This window comes from Girardinichthys multiradiatus, chromosome 19, assembly GCF_021462225.1.
Source record: "Girardinichthys multiradiatus isolate DD_20200921_A chromosome 19, DD_fGirMul_XY1, whole genome shotgun sequence".
In the NCBI taxonomy this organism is placed as follows: domain Eukaryota; kingdom Metazoa; phylum Chordata; class Actinopteri; order Cyprinodontiformes; family Goodeidae; genus Girardinichthys; species Girardinichthys multiradiatus.
Window position 1 is genome coordinate 16,369,881 of NC_061811.1, and position 22,513 is coordinate 16,392,393.

At 37.9% G+C, this 22,513-nt stretch overlaps 1 protein-coding gene across 2 annotated transcripts in view; it reads right to left on the reverse strand.

Moving 5' to 3' along the window:
- The window catches only part of arhgef10 (Rho guanine nucleotide exchange factor (GEF) 10), a 62,479-nt gene extending 40,960 nt beyond the window's left edge, over positions 1 to 21,519 (reverse strand). The window contains exons 1-8 of one of the 2 annotated variants that reach the window (XM_047344663.1): positions 21,351 to 21,519; positions 12,836 to 12,945; positions 7,100 to 7,477; positions 4,793 to 5,140; positions 2,451 to 2,487; positions 2,190 to 2,278; positions 1,872 to 1,928; positions 1,321 to 1,508 (exon numbers count right to left, since the gene is read on the reverse strand). In XM_047344663.1, coding sequence (XP_047200619.1) covers positions 1,321 to 1,508; positions 1,872 to 1,928; positions 2,190 to 2,278; positions 2,451 to 2,487; positions 4,793 to 5,140; positions 7,100 to 7,477; positions 12,836 to 12,872 — 1,134 coding nt within the window. In that variant the 5' untranslated portion in view covers positions 12,873 to 12,945; positions 21,351 to 21,519. The remainder of the gene's footprint in view (positions 1 to 1,320; positions 1,509 to 1,871; positions 1,929 to 2,189; positions 2,279 to 2,450; positions 2,488 to 4,792; positions 5,141 to 7,099; positions 7,478 to 12,835; positions 12,946 to 21,350) is intronic. The other variant, XM_047344664.1, reaches the window with a different exon arrangement.
- Positions 21,520 to 22,513: the final 994 nt, after the last annotated feature.

Here is a 22,513-nt window from a genome sequence, read left to right on the forward strand (position 1 = left end):
CAGGTACAACTCTATTTATTTCCTCTGGGGGCAGAAATTTTGAAAAGTGCATTCCCCAAACATCCTAAAAAATAAAAAACTTAAGAAAAAATAAAATAACAGATTCATTATATTTAAGATTACATGTGGTTTAGATACAGCTGATGGTCTTAATTTTAATTATTGTTTTAATCATCAGTTCTTTGTTTCGCCCTAAGTTGAGGAATAAAAAAAAGCAAAAATCAAACTTAAGTGCATATTTAGTAACTTAGCACAAATTAAAACCAATAATTTCAATCTAGATGCAACTTCTAATTAATGGGTTTCAGTGACGTATTTCTGAGGCATCATAACTGTTTCTCCTCTCTTATACGTGTGGATAAGAATGAGACCAAAAGGTGACAGTGTCGTGTTATTTACAGAAGACTTTAAACCCAAAATGTTCCTACACACAAATCATCTAAAACTTCTATATCTTTCTAGACTTAACTCAGTCATTAACGTCCATTTAAAATAGAAAGTTCAAAAATTCACATTGAATTTATTGTATAAATATTTTTTTAGTGGGCAGACTTTAAATATAGGAACCTGAAACATTACAAATGGAAGGAAAGCAGGAAGAATTGAAGGAAGGTAGGGCACAAGGAAGGAAAGAAAGGAAGAACAGAAGAAAACACTTATACTGAGAAGAAGAAAGGGAGGTGGGACAACAAAGAAGAGAAAGCAAAGAAGGATACAAAGAGGTGAGAAAGGAAAAAAAAATTTAAAAACTTAAGGGAGAAGGGAAGAGAGGAAGGACACTGAAAACAGAAAGATGGGAAGAAAAAAAAAAAGGAAGGGCATAATGAAGAACATACATGTATGAACGCCACATAAAAACAAGACACGAAGGACAAGAAAAAAAAGAAAGAAATAAATGACAAAAGAGAGGTAGGAAGGAAGTATACAGGGTGGAAACTCTGACAACATCATCAAATTTAGTTTTTTTTTCACCCTCACCCAACAGGTGAGCCTGGCACTAGTCTGTGCTTCATACAGCTTGAGCAATCTTCAGTCAGTCAATCCCCTCGGGAACTGAAAATAAATAACTATTAAGGGAACCCACAAGATACACATCCCTTGTTCTGATGACTGGCTATTCAATTTCATAAGCATTAATAAACTCAATTCTGCATATTAATAATTAATTAGGACAAACTTTTTCTGCACATAAAAAAAGTGTCCACTACAGCTTCATGTAAAGGAGATAGAAATGTACAAGCACTGATTAATAAACTGACACAGTTCTTGGTTACTGGCAGGAAGCAATGCTGGAAATGAGAGGGTGATTACTACACTCACATGGATTTTCCTCTGCGGTGGCTTTCCTCTCATGAAGGCATGGGGAAGGCCGTTCTCAGGACGACCCTCCCCATCGCTGGCCTCGTCGTAGCTTTCAAACTCACTCGAGCTCCAGCCATTATCGAGGGAACTGCTGCAGCCGCCCTCCTCACCGAGCTCCACGTCATCATAGATCATCTCATCTGGATCTGTGTTGGACGACAAAAAAGCGTGAGGAAATTCTGTACCTTCACCAGGCCCTTCAGGAAATACTTGTTAAACAATGGTTTATTGGGTTTTTGTATCAAAAACGGGTCACATTAAATTGGCCTTACATTTATTTCAGTGCATACTGAACCTAAAAACATAAAAAAATACTGATTCTAATTTAATATACTATAGCTGCGTTTCATAAAGTTTTCTAGATATATTGCGAATGTTTTCACATCAATAAGAGAAAAATCGCATTTTTCAGAAATGAGTGCAAGCTAAGGAAACGAAAGAAACAGTGCTGCCTCCTGCCAACCAGAGAGGAAGCTTTGTTCTGAGCTTGAAAAAGAAAGAGTACCAACCTGTGTTAGAATCCGAGTTCTCTCTGGGGACATCATCGTAGATCACCTCATCGGGGCCTGAAGCACATATAAAAACATCACACGAATAAAATGTTCGGCTGCTCACAAAACGACAGCAGGACTATTCATGGCACATTCGGAGCATAATTTAAGGATCATTCAAAAGAAAGGCATGCAGAAGGGACTGCTTCCTCAAATAAAAAAGGAACTGTCAATTGTGTAAAAAGGAAAAATGAAAGGATACTCTGAGCGTTGTGTGAAAACACTGTAAATAACAAATGAATTTATGTTTTTTCCCCAACCAGTCACTTTACTTACTTTCCATCCAAGCAGTGTTGGCAGGATCTGATGCCCATTTAGCCAATGCATCTACCTCTGCAATAGGTGGATACTCTTCACTGAAAACACTTCAAAAGAAATATGTGTATACACTCTTTTATATTTGTTTTCACAGTTAAAAGGTCCAATAACAACAGAATTTACTTTTTAATGTGATAGACAGTAACTACACAATGAATATCTTAAAATGATTTGAAAGATTTCAATAAGCATGTAATGGTTTTCTACTCTGGGACTCACCTGTCAGCAGAGGTGTTGCTGGTCCCTACCACTGTCACTGAGACAAATAGGAAAGATAAAAATGTTACACACCAGTATAAATAACATTTTACTGCCAGTAACTGAGTTTTTCCACAGTTCTGTATACAACTGCAGTCGCCAATTGTTAAAGACTTCATCTAAAAATCAGCAACAAGCCTGTTCAAAAGGCTGTCCCGTGTAGGCTGTGGACCAACTGTAGCATAAGCCAACAATATCAGAAGGATGGCACTATGAGGCAGAGAAAGGTTACCAAAATATGTATGGAGTACTTCCTGGATCACATATAGACAGAATAGTACAACATTTATATTTATGTTCATATTGTTTAGATACATTTCCTTGCAAAAGTATTGATAACTCTAGAATGTGTTTTACAATATTGCCATATTAATAATGAGAGAAAACCTAAAGGGATTTAACTGGTATTTAAGGTGAAAGACCACATCAAAGTCGTGCATAATTGCAAAGTGGAAAATGAGTGGGAAAATCTTCAAATGTAACATAATTAAGTAAATGGAGTCCGGCTGTGGGCAATGTAATCTCAGTATTAATGCAGCGGTACTGTGAAGGCCTCAGAGGTCTGTTAGAGAACAGACAGACAGGTTAGGGACAAGGCTGTGGAGCAGTTTAAAGCAGGGTTAGGTTTTCAATCAATACTTGAGACTTTGAATATGTCACAGAGCACTGTTCAAGCCATCATCTGAAAAACAGAAAGTGTATGATACCAACAGAAACCTACCAACACACTGCCTTCCACCGAAACACCGAAAAAACACAAGGAGAGAACTATTAGGGAAACAGCTAAAAGGCACATGGTAACTCTGGAGGAGTTGCAAAGATCAAAACTCATTTGCGAGAACCTGCATACAGGATAACTATTTTAAATGCACTTCATGTGTTTGATCTTAATGGAAAAGCAAAACGAAAAGAAAGGAAATAAGAAGTCATGTTTGGTACAAGCCATGTAGAGATTGGGACCAAAATTAAACTTTTTGGCCTGCATAACTCCATGAAGAAAACATCTGAATGGTGAGACATAGGGGTGGCAGCATCATGCTGTGGGTATGTTTTTCTTTTAGGACAAGAAAGCTAGGAAGTTAGACGCTGAAAGAGGAGGTTCACCTTCCAGCAGGACACAGATCCTAAACACACAGCCAATCAAATTGTGAATTTGTGGCACGTTCACAGATGCTCTCAATCTAATCAGATTGAATTTGAGTTATTTTGCAAAGAACAATAAGCAAAACCTGTCATCTCTACATGTGCAAAGCTGGTAGAAGACTTGCAGTTAAAATGTAGTTGTACAAAATTTGTCTCACTGGGGTTGTAAACAAATGGATGCCACACATTTCAGATTTTTATGTGTAAAATGATGTTAAAAATCATCCATTTTTTTCTACTTTACAATTCTGCACTACTTTGCATTGGTCTATCACACAGGTGTCAAACTCTATGGGTGGCTGGTCTCCTGCAACTTTTATATAGTTTGTCTATATATATAGTTTGTAAATATTTTTGCAATGTAATCAGGGAAACCCCACAACCAGTCACAAATGTGAATACTTCTTCTGCTAAAGGTTTAAATCAACACTAATTAGCATGATTTAATCAAAACAGTTTTAACTATTTTTAAGCCTTTTAATACCAGAATTTCAAATATATTATCTGCCACTAGGTGTCACTGACTGCTCCCTACATAACATGAATGATATTTTTCAGTAAAGCTGCTATTTAACTTTACTTAAGCAGGATCTTGATATTTTTATTTTTTTTTAAAAGTCCTCACCACGTCATAATGCAGCCATGTTTGGCCCAATCGTTTTTCAGTGGGGAGAAAAAGTTATACAACTTTAGGATCAAACACATAAAAGTCATTTACAACAATAAAATTTGTATTTCTTTACTTCTTTAGTAATAAAAGAGCATTTCAACACAATGTGATCTTGGAAAGATAATAATGGTGCTTTTAGACTGCTAAGTGTGCTTGTTCCACACGATTTTCGGGAAACCGGAAAGTCCTCACAGCCAGCACAGATCTGTGGGGAGGTCTAAATTTAGTCTATACTTCCTTGTGGCAAGGCTTTAGGAAAAACAAGAAAAGAAAAGACAGGGGCTGGAAGTAACTGACAGTGTTGTGGGCTCAGGCTTTGACAATAAAACACTGAGAATCATATGATTATCTGAATTAAAAAAGCAAAACGTTCTGCTTTCATGGATGTCTCCAGCGAAACATCAGAAAATTGTCCCATCTGCAGCCAAATGAATCACAATTATCAAAAGAAGCATTTTTAAAGGTTTCATGGTTACAAACTCTACTTTACCATCTTCATCCATGGAGAGATGTCGAATGATGACAGGTGTGGTGTATGCAGGTGTGATGAGCGGTACACCAGAAGGGGTTGCATAGCCACACGGCACAGGCACAGAGTATCCTGAAGTAATTCCGGATGAGCTGGTGTGGATATCCTGGCCCTCTTCCTCTCGTACTTTTGACTCAGTTGGTGAGGAAGTGGAAGAGGAGGGTCCATGTTGCTGCTCTACCTGCTGTAGCTGGACAGGAGTGATATGAATCACAGAGTAAGGGTTGACTTTACTCTGAGAGGAAGTCCTGGGGGGCAAAGCGTGTGGAGGGTGAGGGTCATTCAGGGATGCACATTCCCCTTCAGTGTCTGTTGAGGGACAAAGGATACAGCTTCAACATACAGTTAAAGCAGCAGCTTGATGCCAAATCCACCACTTTAAAGGGTTACTAAGTTGAAATGATTTGTAATGCTTTCAAAACAACAGACTTGTTAAAAAATATTGGCTTAAATATAATGGTTTCCATTTTCAGACAATTTGGTACTAGATAATATAGCTTAATTTTCATTACTGACATTTAAATAAGGCCGCCTCCATGTGGAGTTAGGACAACGCTACATTCTTTAGAACTTTCAAAACTGGAGAAACTCAGTTCAGTGGGAAGGTAAGTATGACCCCATTTTGCTCTTGGTCCTAAACACAAAGTTTTTTCCCCCCACTGTTTTCTTATATAGCCTATCACAATGACACCACCTTAGGTTTCACGTCTGAACTACGACTTCTCCTCACAATCAGGCAAACGTTTTCTGCACCTTGACCATCAGTTTTAGTCTTGTTGTGGTTAAGTATTTTATGAGGTTATCTGTAACATGAGAAGATGCAGCTAAGGGTGGCTGGTGTGAACCGCAGATTATGCCATGTTGTGCAATATTTTTAACTTAGCAATGGGCTCTGTGCACATCTAAGCTTTTTATTTTTCAATGATAACACTGACGTTCTGAAAGTAAATACCTTATGTTTTTATGAGTGGTGCTGTGACTACTGAAAGATTACATCGTAAACCCTTTATAAATTGCTGCTTGCGCTTTTTAGTCCTTCTAGTTCTACTGTTTTTCGTTCTCCTCCCTCCTCATCATCGGTAAATACAACGTCAAGGCTTCTCACTGAGGTGTGATACAAATACATTTTGAATTTTAACAGCCTGAAGAATTCAGAACTTCCCTTGATCGCACAGCGACTTATGCATGATTTGGAGGTGTGTGCGCTTCTCTTGCTCTTTAGCTAGGAGTTAGAGGAGTGGTTTGCTCAGTTAGGAAGCTTGGTGAGATAATATGTGTAGCAGCCTGAGCAGCCAGAGGCAACACACTTAACAGTCAGAGTGACAAGACTGTTACAATAAATTACTTACTTACTTGCTCTGCCAGCCTAACATGGGCGTGATCAAGTTGTAACCTCAGGTCAGCATGGCCACTTCTCCTTCAGATTCTTTAATGATATCTATGTGCCACCACTGCTGCTACAATGCTCCTCAATGCTCAACCCAACCCCCACATATTCTGGTAATATGATAATGAACCATCACAATCTCACCACAGGGGTTTTGTGCAGCTTTAAAACTGTCCAGAAACATTAAAGCTCCATCAGGCATCACCGGCATCACCCTGTGGTTTTTGGTGCACCCCGAGTTCTGAATGATTTTTGATGCTGAAATGCAGTCTTAAGTCTTACAATGAAGGTCCAACCATACAACATATAGCAGGTCATACAAACGTAATTTACTCCCTTTGTACCATGATCCAAACAACTTTGTTGAAAGCATTTGGTATCAGATGATGGCCTATTTAGAAAGGTGTATCTTAAGAATAGCTGAAACATTTACAGTGGGAGCTAGAATCAGGAAATTTGAGTATGATTTATTTTAAAGATAACAAAACAATAAGGGAAAAAAGAAGGTGCTTTTTGATCCCTTAAAACCACAAAAGTTGGAACATGGTGCAGTGGGGATGTTTCTGGATTATGAGGCATCAGAATGAAAATAGGCTGTGATGATTTTCAGTGATAAACCATGAGAGAGATGGACAATCTTTCTTTTTGTCCTAACTTTAGCCAGAGCTGTAGGGCTGGAGACTGTAAACAGAGAGTACCAAAAGAATGTGTGGAATTTAAGATCACTGCCAAAACGGCAGTGATCTTATTTATTGTACTTAAGGTGCCAGTAACAAATAAACATTTTCTGAGCACAGATTTGGTAAAGACAAACAGTTAAAATGACAGCACATACCCTCACAATAAATACAAGTGAAATGTAAACACTCTGGTTTACAAACCTGCACTCCTGGCATCTGTCTGTAAGCCATAACTAACAGGAGGGGGTGGAGACGGAGGTGGTGGCAAATCTTCTTCCCTGTCATTAGTTCCCTCAGCAGATGTCTCTTCAGCTTCTGTCGTTTCTCTGACTGCTGAGGAGGGTTTGCTTCTGGCTACTGCAGCGTCTACTGATGATGGTGCCGAGTTGGAGAATGGTGCTGGAGGGTCCAGAATGCTGTGAGAGCCCTCAGGTTGACTGGTCAGAGAATTATCTTGGCTCTGATCCTCACTGGGGAGGACTGTAGGTGCTGGAGGTGCCTCAGGGATGTCATCGCCACTGTCAAAGTCAAAAGCTTCTCCTTCATCTTCATCATCAAAGGGGACATTGTCTGCCAGCACTAAATGCAGAGGTTTTGAAGAGTAACAGATTTAGACGTAGAGAAAATAAAGGAATGTTCTGCATATTACTTCATTAATTTCACTGCATTTTCAAAACAAAATCAAAGTACAGTACTACTATGACAACAGCATGAGAAAGTAAAGAGACCCTTAATATTTAGGTTGTGTTTGACCCTGTGTCCAAAGCAGACATTTAATTAAAGGGGTAGTTCACGATTTTTTGTAGTGAATTTCTGTTAGAAGGTTAAAAAAAGTAAAAGTAGGCATCCTTAATTAGCATAAATCAAGATGAACCGGAAAGCTTAACCCAAAAGCTAATATAAAAGGGGAAAAGACACAAGTGGACCTCTGCTGTTTTAATCATCGGCTGTGTAAATAAAGGCCCAACCGTGGCAAAGCTAACAAGTGACTTGATGGGTATTTTTTCCTTTGTGTTTGTGTAAATCTGCAACCACATTGATTTTTCAACAACATCATCTGCAATACCTCTGATGCACCTGCAAGTCAGCAAAAACAAAAGACATTAACTGCGTAAAATTCAAAAGCAAATCCTGAGTATGGCCAAATCAGTCTTTGCCTGAAGTTTCTTGTGCATGTATGAATGGATGGATAAAAAATATATATTTTAATGAATAACATTCAAGGAGAATCTTTGCTAATAAGTTATATCTTGAGTTTTGCTTTTAAAAACAATACTCGACCCACTACACTATTACTCTAAGCTGTCAAGATAAGACATGTGCAAAAAACAAACAAAAACTACATGAAGATGCCATATCGTACATTAACTGTATGTAAAATATTACCCGTTTATAAACATTTAACAGAACTTTTCAAAAATCCTGAGCTATCCCACTAGAAGTGGTTTTAACCACTGTTGTAAGTTTCCAGAAAGTTTTACTTTAAAGATTTGTACCGAAACAGAACATCAGCTGCTTTGCTTGTTATGCTCAGTTTATCGTAAAAACTATAAGAATTAGTTACTGCAGCCTTCAAAGGCATCACATTCACACTGTAGTACTGGCTTGGCAGCAGACAGGAAGGAAACATGAAATATTTTTCCAGTTTCCACTCTGCAATTAGGCCAGAAGTGAAAGAAAGCCGTTACTCCCTTTAGTGAGCAGTACATCCTGAATTTTAGGATTATTCTTTAGGTGATGATAAATGTGTGGGATTCTAATTAAAGAACTAAATAGACTGTAAAATAATTAGGAAAGCAAAAGCTTCACCATCTCTAACCCACCATCTCATCTTTCATAAAATCAACTTGAAATCAGTGTTGTGATCAATAAGTCAATTTATGTAAACAGAACATGAATGGACGATGTATTCCGAATGTTTATTGTTCTTATAGTAACATTTTATTTAAAGAAACCAATTTCATTATTTCAATTACTTCAAATAGCTTTGTCTTTCACAGTGCTGCTGACAAATACCACAGATTCCTGAAAGCACGTTCATCATTAGAACAGCTTGACTGTATAAAGCTTTGGTCTACCATCTTATCTAAACCCTGTAGCCAATATCCTGACTGTTTTCCCAAAGTAAACAGAACATTCCCAGTTCATATGGTGTCACCTTCAGAGTGGTGTCACATTGATGGGTGTGCCAAAATAGCTCAGCAGAGAGAACGTTAGATTGAAGACCCAAAGGTCCCTAGTTCAAACCTGGGTTTTGGCATTTTTAATCCAAGGCTTTCTTACAGCCCATGTTGGATGCTAATTTATGTGAAGAAGGACCAGGTTCCTCTTTACACAAAATTAATGTAAATTCTTTTGACTTTCATGTGTAGCTATCAAGCAAATTTTAACTGAAAGACTGAAAGAAACCACAAGCAGCAAAAAATAAATAAAATAAAATAAAACACTGAAGTTCCTGAAAGCAATCCATGGAGCTCTAAATCACCAAAATGACTCCTTCAGGCTCTGCCAGGTAGCTGTTCTATCTTTCCAGTGTGTGAGGAAACACTGAGTAATATCCCAGGTCGGACCCGTAACCCCATGTCTATCTGATCTGTTCGCATCTACCTACGACGGTGAAAGAAAAGAGGAAGGGGCGAAGTGCAAACCTGGAAACTGAGATGTTATCTATAGTTTTCCACATGTGGAATAATAAAACGTGTGGAGAGCAGTGATAAAGTACGGATAGCCCTGTACAAGACTGGAGTACCAGCACAATGAGATCAATGTTCATGTCGCCACTTCCAACAATAAACAATATAAATATAAAATAAAGTAAATGGGCTTGCAGCACTGGCAGAGCTGTAATCCTCTATATATCTCCAGGTGATCAGCATTCCCAGGGTAGTTGTGATATTTATGGTAGCGTAGCCCCAGGGTTTGCTAGAAGACCACTGGTGAGCAAACCTTTTCATTCTAAGCATCATTATGGAACAGTGTACCTCCAGATATTATGGAAGACATTATCAGTTAATGTTTTAGTTCAAATTAAAGAGCATTTAGTTTTGAACTATCAGTATTTTGCCTATGTAAGGTGAAAAGCACCAAATCTGTGAGAAACATGATTGAAGGGTGACCCTATAGATGCACAGGCATGCAGCTTAATTATAGAGTATGTTGGATGTTTACCTTGTAGCATTATATAAATACAAATAACAAAACAAACTTGCATCATGACTTAAGAATTTTTCTTTTTTGCTTTTCTCATACTTTTCTCCACCTTTGCTAAACAGAAATAAGTGAACTGTGCATGCTAATGCCTTGAAGAGTTACCCATTGTCAATTCATACTAACAGCATGAATTCTGTTCTCAGAACTTATCTCCACTGTGCTATATAATGATCTGTTGAAATGAGTCATCGGGTTACGACCCGTTTCTGCAGCCCCCTGGCAACAAAGCAAGTGCCTAGCCAGCTGGAGGCGAAGCATTTTTCTGTCTCCATCACAAGATTGTGTGTGTGAGTTTATGCTTGTGTGCGTCTGCAGCAGTATTCAGCCTTGTACTGACTGAGGGACATTGTCTGGTATTCAGCACATTTTAGCCTCCTTATTCCTTGCGTTCCTCTGCCCACACACTTCACAGCGACAGAGAGGAATTTGTTGTTTACTCATACTGTCCAGCTTCACCAACCCCCCCCCCCCCCCCCCCCCCCCCCCCCCCCACCGCCAAGAAATAATGGCCAATGCCAAGATCTACAGCTGTTAGCATATACTCCTAAGGGCTTAACATTTTAATGTCTCTTTTAATAGCCAACATGTACAGTATTTCATTAGCAATGGTGTTAAGGTTTAGATTTTTCAGATTTTAAAAATGACAGCAAATTCAACAATAGATGCAAAATATTTGACTTCGTTCAATCCACAGTCTCAATCCAAACATAATCATTAAAAACAAACTACAGTGATTTTAGTTTGGAAAAACAAATAATTGTTGCTACTTGCCAGTGTCATTCAAATCAATTGCTCTTTAATTGCTGAATTTAATTTCATTTAATTGATTTGTATATGGACAAGTGTTAAGTGTTAGCAAATACCATTCAGTTAAATATTTATAGTCTAGTTAATTTGTGATGTCTGTCCCACCTAGGAGTTTGGTTATAAAAAACAGTAAAACATGATACAAGATTTAATACAAAACAAAAAGGAAAACATAACACTCAATTAAAACCCTTCAGAAAAATAATGATGTTATGCAGATGTTTGGCTGACATTGTTCTGAATGTAGGCATTACCACAAAGGAGATTTTTTTTTTTTTATCTGGAGAGTCTTTTTCTGCAGGCATTTCGGACAAAATACTTCAAAACTTAAAGGGATCACAAGATTTGTATTTTTTCAGCTTTTTATCATCTTTTATTTATTTTTTCAAATTCCAGTTTAGGTTTCAGGAAATGTTTTATCAAATATCGCATTTTCCTGCATAAAGCTGATGATGAATTACTGTACTGTTCAGGTGAGTTTCTACAGTCCAGTTTTTGCAAATAAATTCTTCCTGTTGCCACATGTTTAAGCATACATAAAAATATAGAGCAACATATATTAAAAGTGTTGCTATTTTATATAATGTGACTTTGAAATAAAATACTAAATAACAAAAAACAATACAATAGCATATTAGCTAATACTAGTATACCAGTTAACATGCTACTAAAGGCATATTACTTAATGTTAGCACATCAGTTAATATGCTAGTAATAGCATTTTAACTAATATTAGTATATCAACTAACATGCTATTAATACCATGTTAGCCTATTTAACAAGTATTAGCTAATGTGTTGTTAGTAGCATACTAGTATTAGTTAATATGCTACTAATAGCATATTAACTAATACTAGCATATCAGCTAATATGCTACTAAAAGAATTTTACCTAATGCTAGCACATCAGTTAATATACTACTAATAGTATATTAACTAATACTAGTATGCTACTAACAGCACATTAGCTAATACTTGTTAAATAGGCTAGTATGCTACTAACAGCACATTAGCTAATACTTGTTAAATAGGCTAATATGCTACTAATAGCATGTTAGCTAATACTAGCATATAAGCTAATGTTAGCATACTACCTCATTTGTAACTAGCAGAAATTGTGTACCATCAACAGTAAACTGCAACAAATAGTATGTTAGCAATGTATTTTATCACTACTGTAAACTTTAAGACCTTCCACTATTGCCTCTATAGTGGTCTACTACATTGCCTTCATTGCACCATGTCTAGTTTTTCCTTTGATAGTTTTCAATGTATTTCTGTAACAGATTTCTTTAAAGATTTGTTTCCTCTTCTAAAGTTGCAGCTAGTTTTTACTCTAATACAAATGCGGCTGTTCAGCTTTTTCCACAAATCAGTTTTCCAAACAAAATTTGGGTTGGTCTGTACAACATTTTCATAAAACACCATTACATTTTTTAACAAAAAAGTTTTTAAAATGGGTATTAAAATCATATAAATGGGAAAAATCTCAATATTATATTTAATTGCAACTTTCAATTGAAATCCAATGATTAAAAACCAAAAAACTATGCTCTAATATGCCTCTTTTTATTTTCATATACAATATGAAAAATACATATACAATATGAAAATAAAATAATTCATGCTGTTAGTAATAGTTTCAGAGTCAGACCAGACACCAACTGGAAACAAGGTACACCATATCTATATTTTCTGAACCTGCACATAGTACAGAAGGAGGGTACCTAATTACACAAAGTAAGTTTTTAGCTAAAGTGTAAATGTGTCTGCTTCTGCCTGTCAAGATGGCATTCAAAATATTTGGCCCGTACGGGGATCAAACCCACAACCTTGGCGTTATTAGCACCACACTCTAACCAAGTGAGCTATCTAGCCCCTGAGTCAGCCCTGTATGTTGTATGAGGGTTGTTGATTTTACTTTCTGGAGGTGGGGGAGGAAACTTGTCCACGTCCATGGTTGATTCTCTTCTCCTGGTCAAACTCCACAAACACCAGTCTGCAGGCCGTAAACTATGCCAGCAGACATTCCTAAAACAAAAAGACAAATGTTAGAGAAAGCTAAGCTATTTGACAGAGGAAAAATAATACTGAATTCAGTTTTTCAAACACATCACTGAATTTGTACACATGAAGTTTATTGGTCAAAAAATTTTAAAATTGTTTTGTATCATGGCATCCTTATTCAAATTGTTTGGGACTGAAATACAAATAAGATGAACTACATAGCATTAATAAATTTGTCACATTCATTATTCAGAAACTTTCAAAGTAAAGGTTAAGCCTTTCTAGATCACAATTCACCAGCCACAATTCAACAAAGACTGCCCACACTTATCAATTTGTGAAAGCAGCACACAATTGGCATCTCTATGTGGCGCCTGGCATCTTTTTACTTCAAAATCTTGATCTGAACTGCAATTAAATTAAAACAAAATTGGTACAGCAACATAAGAAGCTCTACCATAAATGATCTATTTAAGTAAGCATAACATAACACTTTAACATAATAATTGGAGCTGCTTGTAATGCCATGGCTTGTGTGTTGTAACAGATAAAAAATAAGCTGTGGAAAGGCTTATGAGGGTGTGACACTGCTCAAACAAAAAACCTTTCAAACCAACTTAATGTTCAATTATCTTGAAAATGAGTCAGTACAGTCATGCATCAATTTAATCACAATCAGCTAATCTATGCAGGTCTAAAGTTAGTCATTTAACTGATATTTTTAGCAAATAAAGTCAAATGTAGGTCATGCAAATGCATGACCTAAAGCAACATCGGTTGTTGTTGCTTTAAAAGGCAACAACAACTTGTTTGCATAAGACAAGAGAATATGAGGTTCTAGACAACTATTAAAGCCTCTTGATCTTTTCTTTCTTTGGGGTTTAATGAAAAAGACCAACATAATTATGCAGTGCATAATTGTTAAGTGGAAAGAAAAGATGGATACATGGTTTTAATCTTTCTTTTTACAAATAAAAAAAAATCTTGTGTGGCATGCATTTGTATTCAGCCTCTGAGTCAATACTTTATAAAAACCACATAGGCCACTAATTCTAAAATTGAAGTTAGGTCTGGCATTTTGCTGTGCAGTTTTAACAAATGAATATGCTTTGAATGTAAATCTGTTGCTGCTAAAGAAAAGCCTCTTTTTTTGATGATAAGTTCAGGGTGGCGTGTCCTGTTATGTGTCCTCCACAGAAAACACTTTGCATGTATACCAAAAGGTTTACCTCTATCCACGTTTGTTACTTTGCCTAAATGGCTTTTGGAAAACTGGAACTTCTTACGGCTTTCTTCTTGCCACTCTTCCATAAGGCCCTGATTTGTGAAGCCCACTATTTATAGTTGTCCTGTCAACAGAATCTGGCACCTGAGCTGTGGATCTCTGCAGCTCCTCCAAAGCTTGGACTCTTTGGTGCTTCTCTGATTAATGCTCTGCAGTCTGTCAGTTTAGGTGGACCAGATGGGTTGGTAGGTTTGCTACATATGGTGTTCCTTGGTCCTGCTTTTCACTAATATTCTTCAACCTCTGGGGACTTTACAAAACAACTGCATTAATACTGAGATTAACTCTATTTGCCAACTAGATGACTTTTCAAGGAAATTGGTTGCAATTTCTTTTTTAGGAGTATCAGATTTAAAGAGGGTCAGTGTAAATGCAGATCACACTTTTCAGATTTTTACCTATGTCTAATGTTCATTTGACTTCACAAATATGCTGTACTTTGTGTTGGTTCATTACATGAATATTCTAATTAAATACATTTAGTTCCGTGGCTTAATGTGACAAATTGTGAAAAAGTTCAAGAGATGTTGTATAGCATCATGTTTAAGTAAACAAACATAATGCTACAAGTTGGAAAAGAAATGACAACCAGAACTATAGAATTCATAACTTCCCCCAGAGGACAATAAATTATAAACAAACAAAAATTGTCATTAACACTCTTGAATCTTTGCTAAGAAACGCTGAGTTTCACACTTTAAGTTCTTCAGAACCACAAATTTTTTTGGTATTAACCCGAGTTAATACCAACAGCAGGCTGCGGCAGGAGAGACTTTGGGTCCTGCACAGGATACATTACATTACTGTGCAAGAGAAGCTTTGTCCGCTGATGTACATCATGTATTAACAAGGACAGTTTCTGCCAATGGCTCTCTGACAGAAACAGAAGAAAAGGCTGTGCTATTCCTTGACTCGTCCACATTCCTAATATACCCACTGAGAGATGGCAAAATCATGACATCATGTTATACCATAAAGCAGCAATTGTTGTAGTTTGTATAGCCAGTATTGTACCCCAACAATATCCATATAAAACAAGACACAACACAGGTTCACAATCTGTCTATTTCTAAGATAAATCTACTTAAGAAAATGAGGGACAAGAGCCACAACTCATCCTGAGACTCAAAGATTGTTTTGTCTAGGAATAATGTGAGGTCTTCTGCCTCTTTGTGCTCTTTCCCGCTCGTGTTGCCCACTGCCAGAGCAGAAGATTTGAACATACAGGGCCAGTGTCTGCTGAAAACAGTGCAACTAACAGATAATGCTAGCGCTAGCAGAGACAGGTCGAAGGTGCATCGCCTGAGGTGATGTTGGCCTACGCAATACAGAGAGGAGTCCACAGGGAGAGACAGGAGGAGTACCAATGCTGTACAATCTGAGGAGGAATCCGTCGATTACGGAGCACAGGATGAGGAAGGTGATATGGGTGTATGAAACAGGTAGCTACATGACAGAGGTTTGGAGTCAAAACTAACAGCTGGGAGCTTTAGAGGGTGAATCATCTTTCCCCTCAGATCCACTGAGATTTAAGACAGCGAGAGAAGGAAGGAAGGGAGGATATACAAAGGAAAAGGCATAAAAAAACTTTTCTTTTACTTTAGTTTTTTGGGATTGTGTTGAATTTTCTTCCCACCTTTACTTTGTTTTTACCTGTTTTCAGTGATTACTCAGATTTTCTCCTTTTATTCGCAACTGGAAGAAAACCAAAAGCCCCAGCCGTGAATTATGTCTTGCAAAGCACTTATCATGTTGTGACCTGAGTACCAAACTACCACCCGTCTCATTCTGCGGGAATGATCAGGTCAAAGAAAGCATTCCTTACACCTGCAGCATGTCAGACACAGTACCACAGTAAACAGCGAGATGTGTGTGACAGCTAAACAAAAACAAGTTTCAAACCACGAGGCCAATAGAATCCAACATAACTATTTCTCAATCACTCGCCTCATCAGCAGAGTGTTTAATTAAAAGGCACTGTAACACAGTTGAATGTGAGTAAGAGCAGCAAGGTAAAGCCATCCCCATGGTTGATGACAGACTCAGCTGAGCATGTCATTACACGCTCTGCAGCTTAGCTGTATTATGCAGACAGGAAAACAGTCATCTAGCCTGTTGGTGAAATGTACACAAATTGTTTGTCTGAGTCCTAATATCTCCACTATGTTAAAGAACAAACAACAGGTACACAGAATATGTAAACACAATCCCTAACCTTGGGAAATTGCTACCTTTGTGCCAATTTTACAGATGCAGGTGGAAAATTTAACTAAAAATGTACACATCAATACTTCAAGAAATAATAATTTCAAAGAAATACTTTCACAATAGCACTGCGATGGACTGGCAACCTGTCCAGGGTGTACCCCGCCTCTTGCCCGTAAACTGCTGGAGATAAGCACCAGCTTCCTCGCGACCCACTATGGAATAAGCGGTAGAAAATGACTCAATAAGTGATGACTTTCACAATGAGATTTGTGTTAATAAAAGTAAAAAAGTGATTAATTCTGTGGTATAAATACCGCTGGTGGTATTTGGGCTGCCTTTAGTGGTACTGAAAATAAAGTTTGGTATCTGTAATTATTTGCATCGGTAATTATGTGCACGGGTAATATTAAGGAACTGATGATGCAGCACAACTAAGAACCTACCACCAAAATGAAGAGTGGTTCAAGATGGATGGTGCTGTGGTTCGTCAAAAACTTTCCAAAAGAACAATAAAGAAGAAAATCTTTCAAGAACTTTCCGTATGAACCCAAGCAGACGACAGTGAATCAGGAACAAGCTTTGGCAGCTACTGACTCTTTGTTCAACTCACCTCTGAAGTCTGAACTTGGATACTGGAATGACCTCAAACCCAACTTAAACGTGTTCCAGGTCCAGTTTAAGGGATTTTCTAATTGTTGTCCACAGTGACCAGGCTACAATACACTACAGCTATCACTAAGTCTTAAATGCAAGGAAGCCATTTTGGATTTTGTGGTCAGGGCTCGTGAAAAATGTCTGACTTTAGAAGGACCGTTCTGTTAATTTTTCAAACCAACTTCTGAATAACAAAGAAACATAATTAAATTGCATCCTACAACCATTCAAGAAACAATGTTTATTAACAGAAATATAAAGTCAATCCAATCCAATCATATAAACATATTGACAGCCAATTAAATGCATTCCGATTTATTCCTAATCATAAAACTAGGGAATAAAGTGGAACTTTAAAAACCTGATACTTACAAAATGGAAAAAGTAGAATTTTTCAGTTTTGATAAATTTACTAAATTGAGAAACCATCTGATTTTTTCAGGCAGTAGAGGAAAATAAGCTCATTCGATCATCGGCCAAATGAAGGGAACACATGGAATTTTTTTTGATTTAATAGAGATTTGTTGAACCACGGAGCAGAGATCAATCAGCTCATGTTGTGAGGTACTTTTAAACATCCAACACTCTGACTTGGTAAGAGATTTTGTTTCTGCTGTTGAGTTTTCAAGAGTCCACTTAATGAAAAGTGGAATTCCTCTTATGAGCTAAGAGTCATCAACAAAAGCCCAGAGGGGAAGGGCGGTGGTGGTGCTTGTCGGCTGCGTCGGTCTGTCTTTAGGTAGCTGTTTTATTTGGCAGTGTACCCTCCGACCGGGATTACAGCAATCGCACCATGGGCACAAAAAGAAGAACCCGGGTCAACAAAGGCTTTAAAACAGAACTGTAATGTCATTTGTCAGGAGGGCATGGTAGCACACAACAGGATACTGAACAAGAGAATAGGTAGCTCTTTATAGGTTCTTCAGTATTAAAATTTTCTTTTGTGCCAAAGACCCTTGCTATAGTTTCATTCGGAAAAGATCTGCTGCTAACCCAAAAATCAGGCCAGCGTCTGGGTCTAGTAGCTTCCACAACGCAGCTCACTGCACCACCCATTCTGACCTCAAATTGGGTGGGGAAAGATTTACAAGCAGGCACAAGATAGCTCACATTTTAAAGAAATTTGAGTGCTGGGAAGTTGAGAAGGAAATTGATGATGAGTTAGAAGTTTTGAGTAAATACCTAGTAGCTGTGGATTATGGAGACCAAGCTTCAAATAATGAGGCCCAGACAGAAGCTTCTGATTTTGAATGTGAGATCAATCCAACATGTGAGATTACATCTGCATTCAGTGGCTCAACATACATGGAAACTCTGCTTCTAAACCGAATGTGGTCCATACTAATCCACCAAAGAGACTCATCACTTCATTACATTATATAAATAACATAAACAGGATATATGAGATTGCCACAGTAGTGCAACATCATTCCCATTTTAATATAGCTGCAATAAAAGTCACTGTTGCTTTACCTGCAGCTTGCTTAAATAAAAAATAAAGTCAAAACATTGTTAGCAATTGAAGAGTAGGACTGTGCAGTAAAAGCAGTGTACATTGCACAGTCTTGGCTATCATTTATAACTGGTCTCCACCCATTCAGCGAGCCACACTATAGCATTTAGAGCCCAACATGTCACCAGAAGAACACTAGTGAGTGTGTGTGGAGTGGCGGATAAGCAGCAGTTTCAAAGAGCTTTTGTTGACAGCCTGGAAGTGAAGGATTTGTAATGGGAATACAGTGAAAACTCCTGATCCTACCACTGTCTGTTTCTAAACTGGCACTGGAAGGGTGGAGAAAGCTTTGTGAGGCCAAAACTGGATGGTTTGTACAATTTAGGAGAATGGTGATAATATATGGACATAAATAACAGTATATGACTGTGATTTACAATGCCTACCATAAAGGGTTTAATTGCCATGCTATTGGGTTAATTCTGCTTCCAAATATAAACAGGTTCCCAGCTGTTAAACAAGCATGTAGCGTGTGATTTCTCACACGCACCTGCAGACCAGCCGAGGGTTTTCTTTCCCAGCTGTTGCCTAAATATTTTGCTAAACCCTATATAATCTTAGTGGATCACTTACTGGGTGATGGGTGGACAGTTACTCCATGTCAGACCTTCTGAAAATGAAACAGCTTTTCAGGGAGTTGTTATTGCCAAATAGAGCTACTGTCTCATCACACTGAAGAATTTGGCAATTTCTCCAATCTGGTATTTCTCCTCGAAAAAGCATGTCTTCATGGAATATTATTATTTCTGTTAATTTTGATGATTATGTCTTACAGCTAATGAAAACCCAAAATACTGTTTCTCAAAAAAAAAAAAAAAAACCTGATTTGACAGTTGTCCAACAGTCACTCACTGACATTCCCCACGAGGAGGGTTAACCACAAAAGGTCAATGATAAATAAGCTGGCTGTTCATAGAGTGCTGGTTCCAAATATATTGATGGAAGGTTAGGTGGAAGGAAAAAATGTTGTACATGAAATTGCAGAGGTGACAGGGATGACAGCAATCTTGAGAGAATTGTGAAGCAAAGACCATTTAGCAGTATGAGCTGGATTCACAAGGAGAGTGGAATCAGTGTTGAGGTCAGTGTTTCAGAAATCACCACACACATACATGTCCAGGACATGGACCATAACTGTCCCATTCCCAATGTTAAAGCTTTACCATCCTTTATCTTACCAAGGCCAAGAAGAAAATGAAGAAAAATACGTTTTGCTTAGAGGTGCAGAATCCAAGTTGCTTGGGTTCAGTGAAACTTTCCAAATTCAGTGACAATTTTAGGAGCCATGTCATCCGTTGGTGTTAGTCAGCTGTGTTTTTATCAAGTCCAAAGTCAGCATGCCCCTTTCTCAAATTTTAGAGCACTTAATGCTTCCTTCTGCCGACGAGCTTCATGGAGATGCTGATTTCAGTTTTTAGTAGGAATTAGCACCTGCCCACATTGCCACAGGTACCAAAAGCTGGTTCTGTGACCATGGAGTTACTGTACTTGATTGGCCTGTAAACTCACCTGACCTAAACCCGATATAGACACCAGATCCAACAATGCAGATGAGCTGAAGGTCACTAGTGTGGCAACCTGGGCTTCCTTCGCACCGCAGCAGAGCCACAGGCTAATCACCTCCATGCCAAGTTGCATTAATGCAGCAATTCATGCAAAAGAAGCCCCAACCAAGTATTGAATACATATACTGTACAGTACATACAAAAACCTCTCAGTAGGTTAATATTTCCGGTTTAAGGTTAATATTTCAGACTTAAAACCCCCTTTTTTTTAATTGTTGTTACTGGTCTCATTTAACAAGGCATCGGTATTTGCAGCCGGGCCACCATGCTTATTTGCTAAACAAATCACTCACATGGACTTTTGTATACTTGCATAGGAGTGTGACCCCCACCAAATGTTCCAAGTCAGCATTGTCCAGACAGAATGAGCCGGACGTGCATGACACCAGACAATACACATCAAAACCAAAGAGCTCTTTGTATTTTAGACCATTTTCTGGTGGCTTATAAAAGCTGAGAAGTTCCGACAACGGGAAATGGTTGAATTACACCGAGGTTTTACGACCTGCTTAGAATGAACTTCCAGTTGACTAAATCTGTGCAGTGCTCTCTGACTGAGGAATGCTATGCATGACTACTTGAATTTGTAGCTGAGCCGCATCTCAGGAAGACTGCCTACTGCAGGCTAGTTTAAGGTCCAGAGGATTTTTGATGTCCGCTACTTAATGCACAGGGTACATTTTCATTTAGCGTAGTTTTATGTACTATTAGGGGTGAAAACTACACTTACTCTTTATTTAAAATCAGGAATGAGCTACGACTTATAATGTAAACGGAATACTTTAAAAGAGACAGTTTCTGCCTATTATTAATGCAGACAACAAGTGACGAGTGATTTGTAACACAACAAAGTAGTAGTAAACCTGTCCACTTCTTGTATATTATTATTATTATTATATAGTAAGATTCTCAGTAACACACACTCGTAGGGCTGTTTGTTTAAGAGCGACCAAATAAAGAATATGTAGAAAAAACAGAGGGTCTAAATTAAGCTGCATGCTATATTGGGGGGCTGACAGAGCTGGGAAATCACAATGTTGACGCCACGTTACATCCATTTCACAATACTGTTTATCAATAGCAAAATACGTCCATAAAATTGTATCCCATTTTCAGCCCACTGTAACACATACTTAAACAGCAAGTACCAAGAAAAGACCTCTTAAACTTTCCTAGAAAGTTAGAAAATATGTGTCCAACTCACCATTTTATTGCTTTCCCATTGTCCAATCCCCGTGTAGCTCCACGATATTACGGACACGTTTTAAACTGAACACATTTCTGGCTGTAAGACAACTTGTCCCGCACCAAAACATCCACTTTTCGACCCTCTTTTCGGCTCTTCCCGATGTTAGCAGATTCTACCCGTGAAAACTCTGCACCTCCACTCAGCAGCTGATTGGTGGACAAGTGATGTGTGACGAGCCGTGATTGGTTCAGTGTGACGTCAATCAACATTCCAAGGCTCTTTCCCGTAGGACGTATCAGCAGCTAGAAAGGTTCCCCCTTGACATGCACCATAGACAGAATAAAACCCTGAGTAACTTGATTTTTGTACGTGATTTAATTATATTTTAACATGTAATATGCTGAAAGGGTAAACAGATTGCTTATGATACTTCAGGTCAGGGTTTGATAAATGTTTCATGCATATAATGCTTTAAAGCTTGAAATTCATCAGCAACATACAGATGCAACTTAATAAATTACAGTATCACCAAAATCTTTTTTTCAGTATTTCAATTCAATGATGTATTTTAGGCATTTATTCCTGTTCATTTGGATTATTATGCCTTATAGGCAATTAAAAAAAAACAAATTCTGTTTCTAAGAAAATTTGATTAGAACATAAGACCAAGCAAAATTGATTTTTAAATATGGTATGTTATGGTCTATACCATCCCGGGGAAACCCGCTAAATTGACTGTTGTCCAGCAGACATTCACTGAGACCTTCCACAAGGGTGAGCCACAATAACTCATAAATAAGTTGGCTGTTAACAGGGCATTGGATCCAAGAATGCAAATAGTAAGATGTCTGCAGGAAAAACTGTGGCAGGAGAAAATGCAATAGAGGCAAGGATTCTCGCAGCCTTGAGATTACTGAGAAGCAAAGCTTATTCAAGATTTACATTGGGAGGTGGAGTGAGTGCTTCAAGAGCTACCACACACAGATGTATCCAGAACATGGGCTACAACTGTCACATTCCTTCTGTACAGCTAATCCTGACGTAAGACAAAGTCAGAGGCACCTTACCTTGGCTAAGGAGAACTTGCCTTAGTGGTCCAAGGCCCTCCTTTCAGATGAAAGCAAATTCTGTGTTTCATTTGGAAACCAAGTTCCATAGTCTGTAGTAAAGGTTTTGAG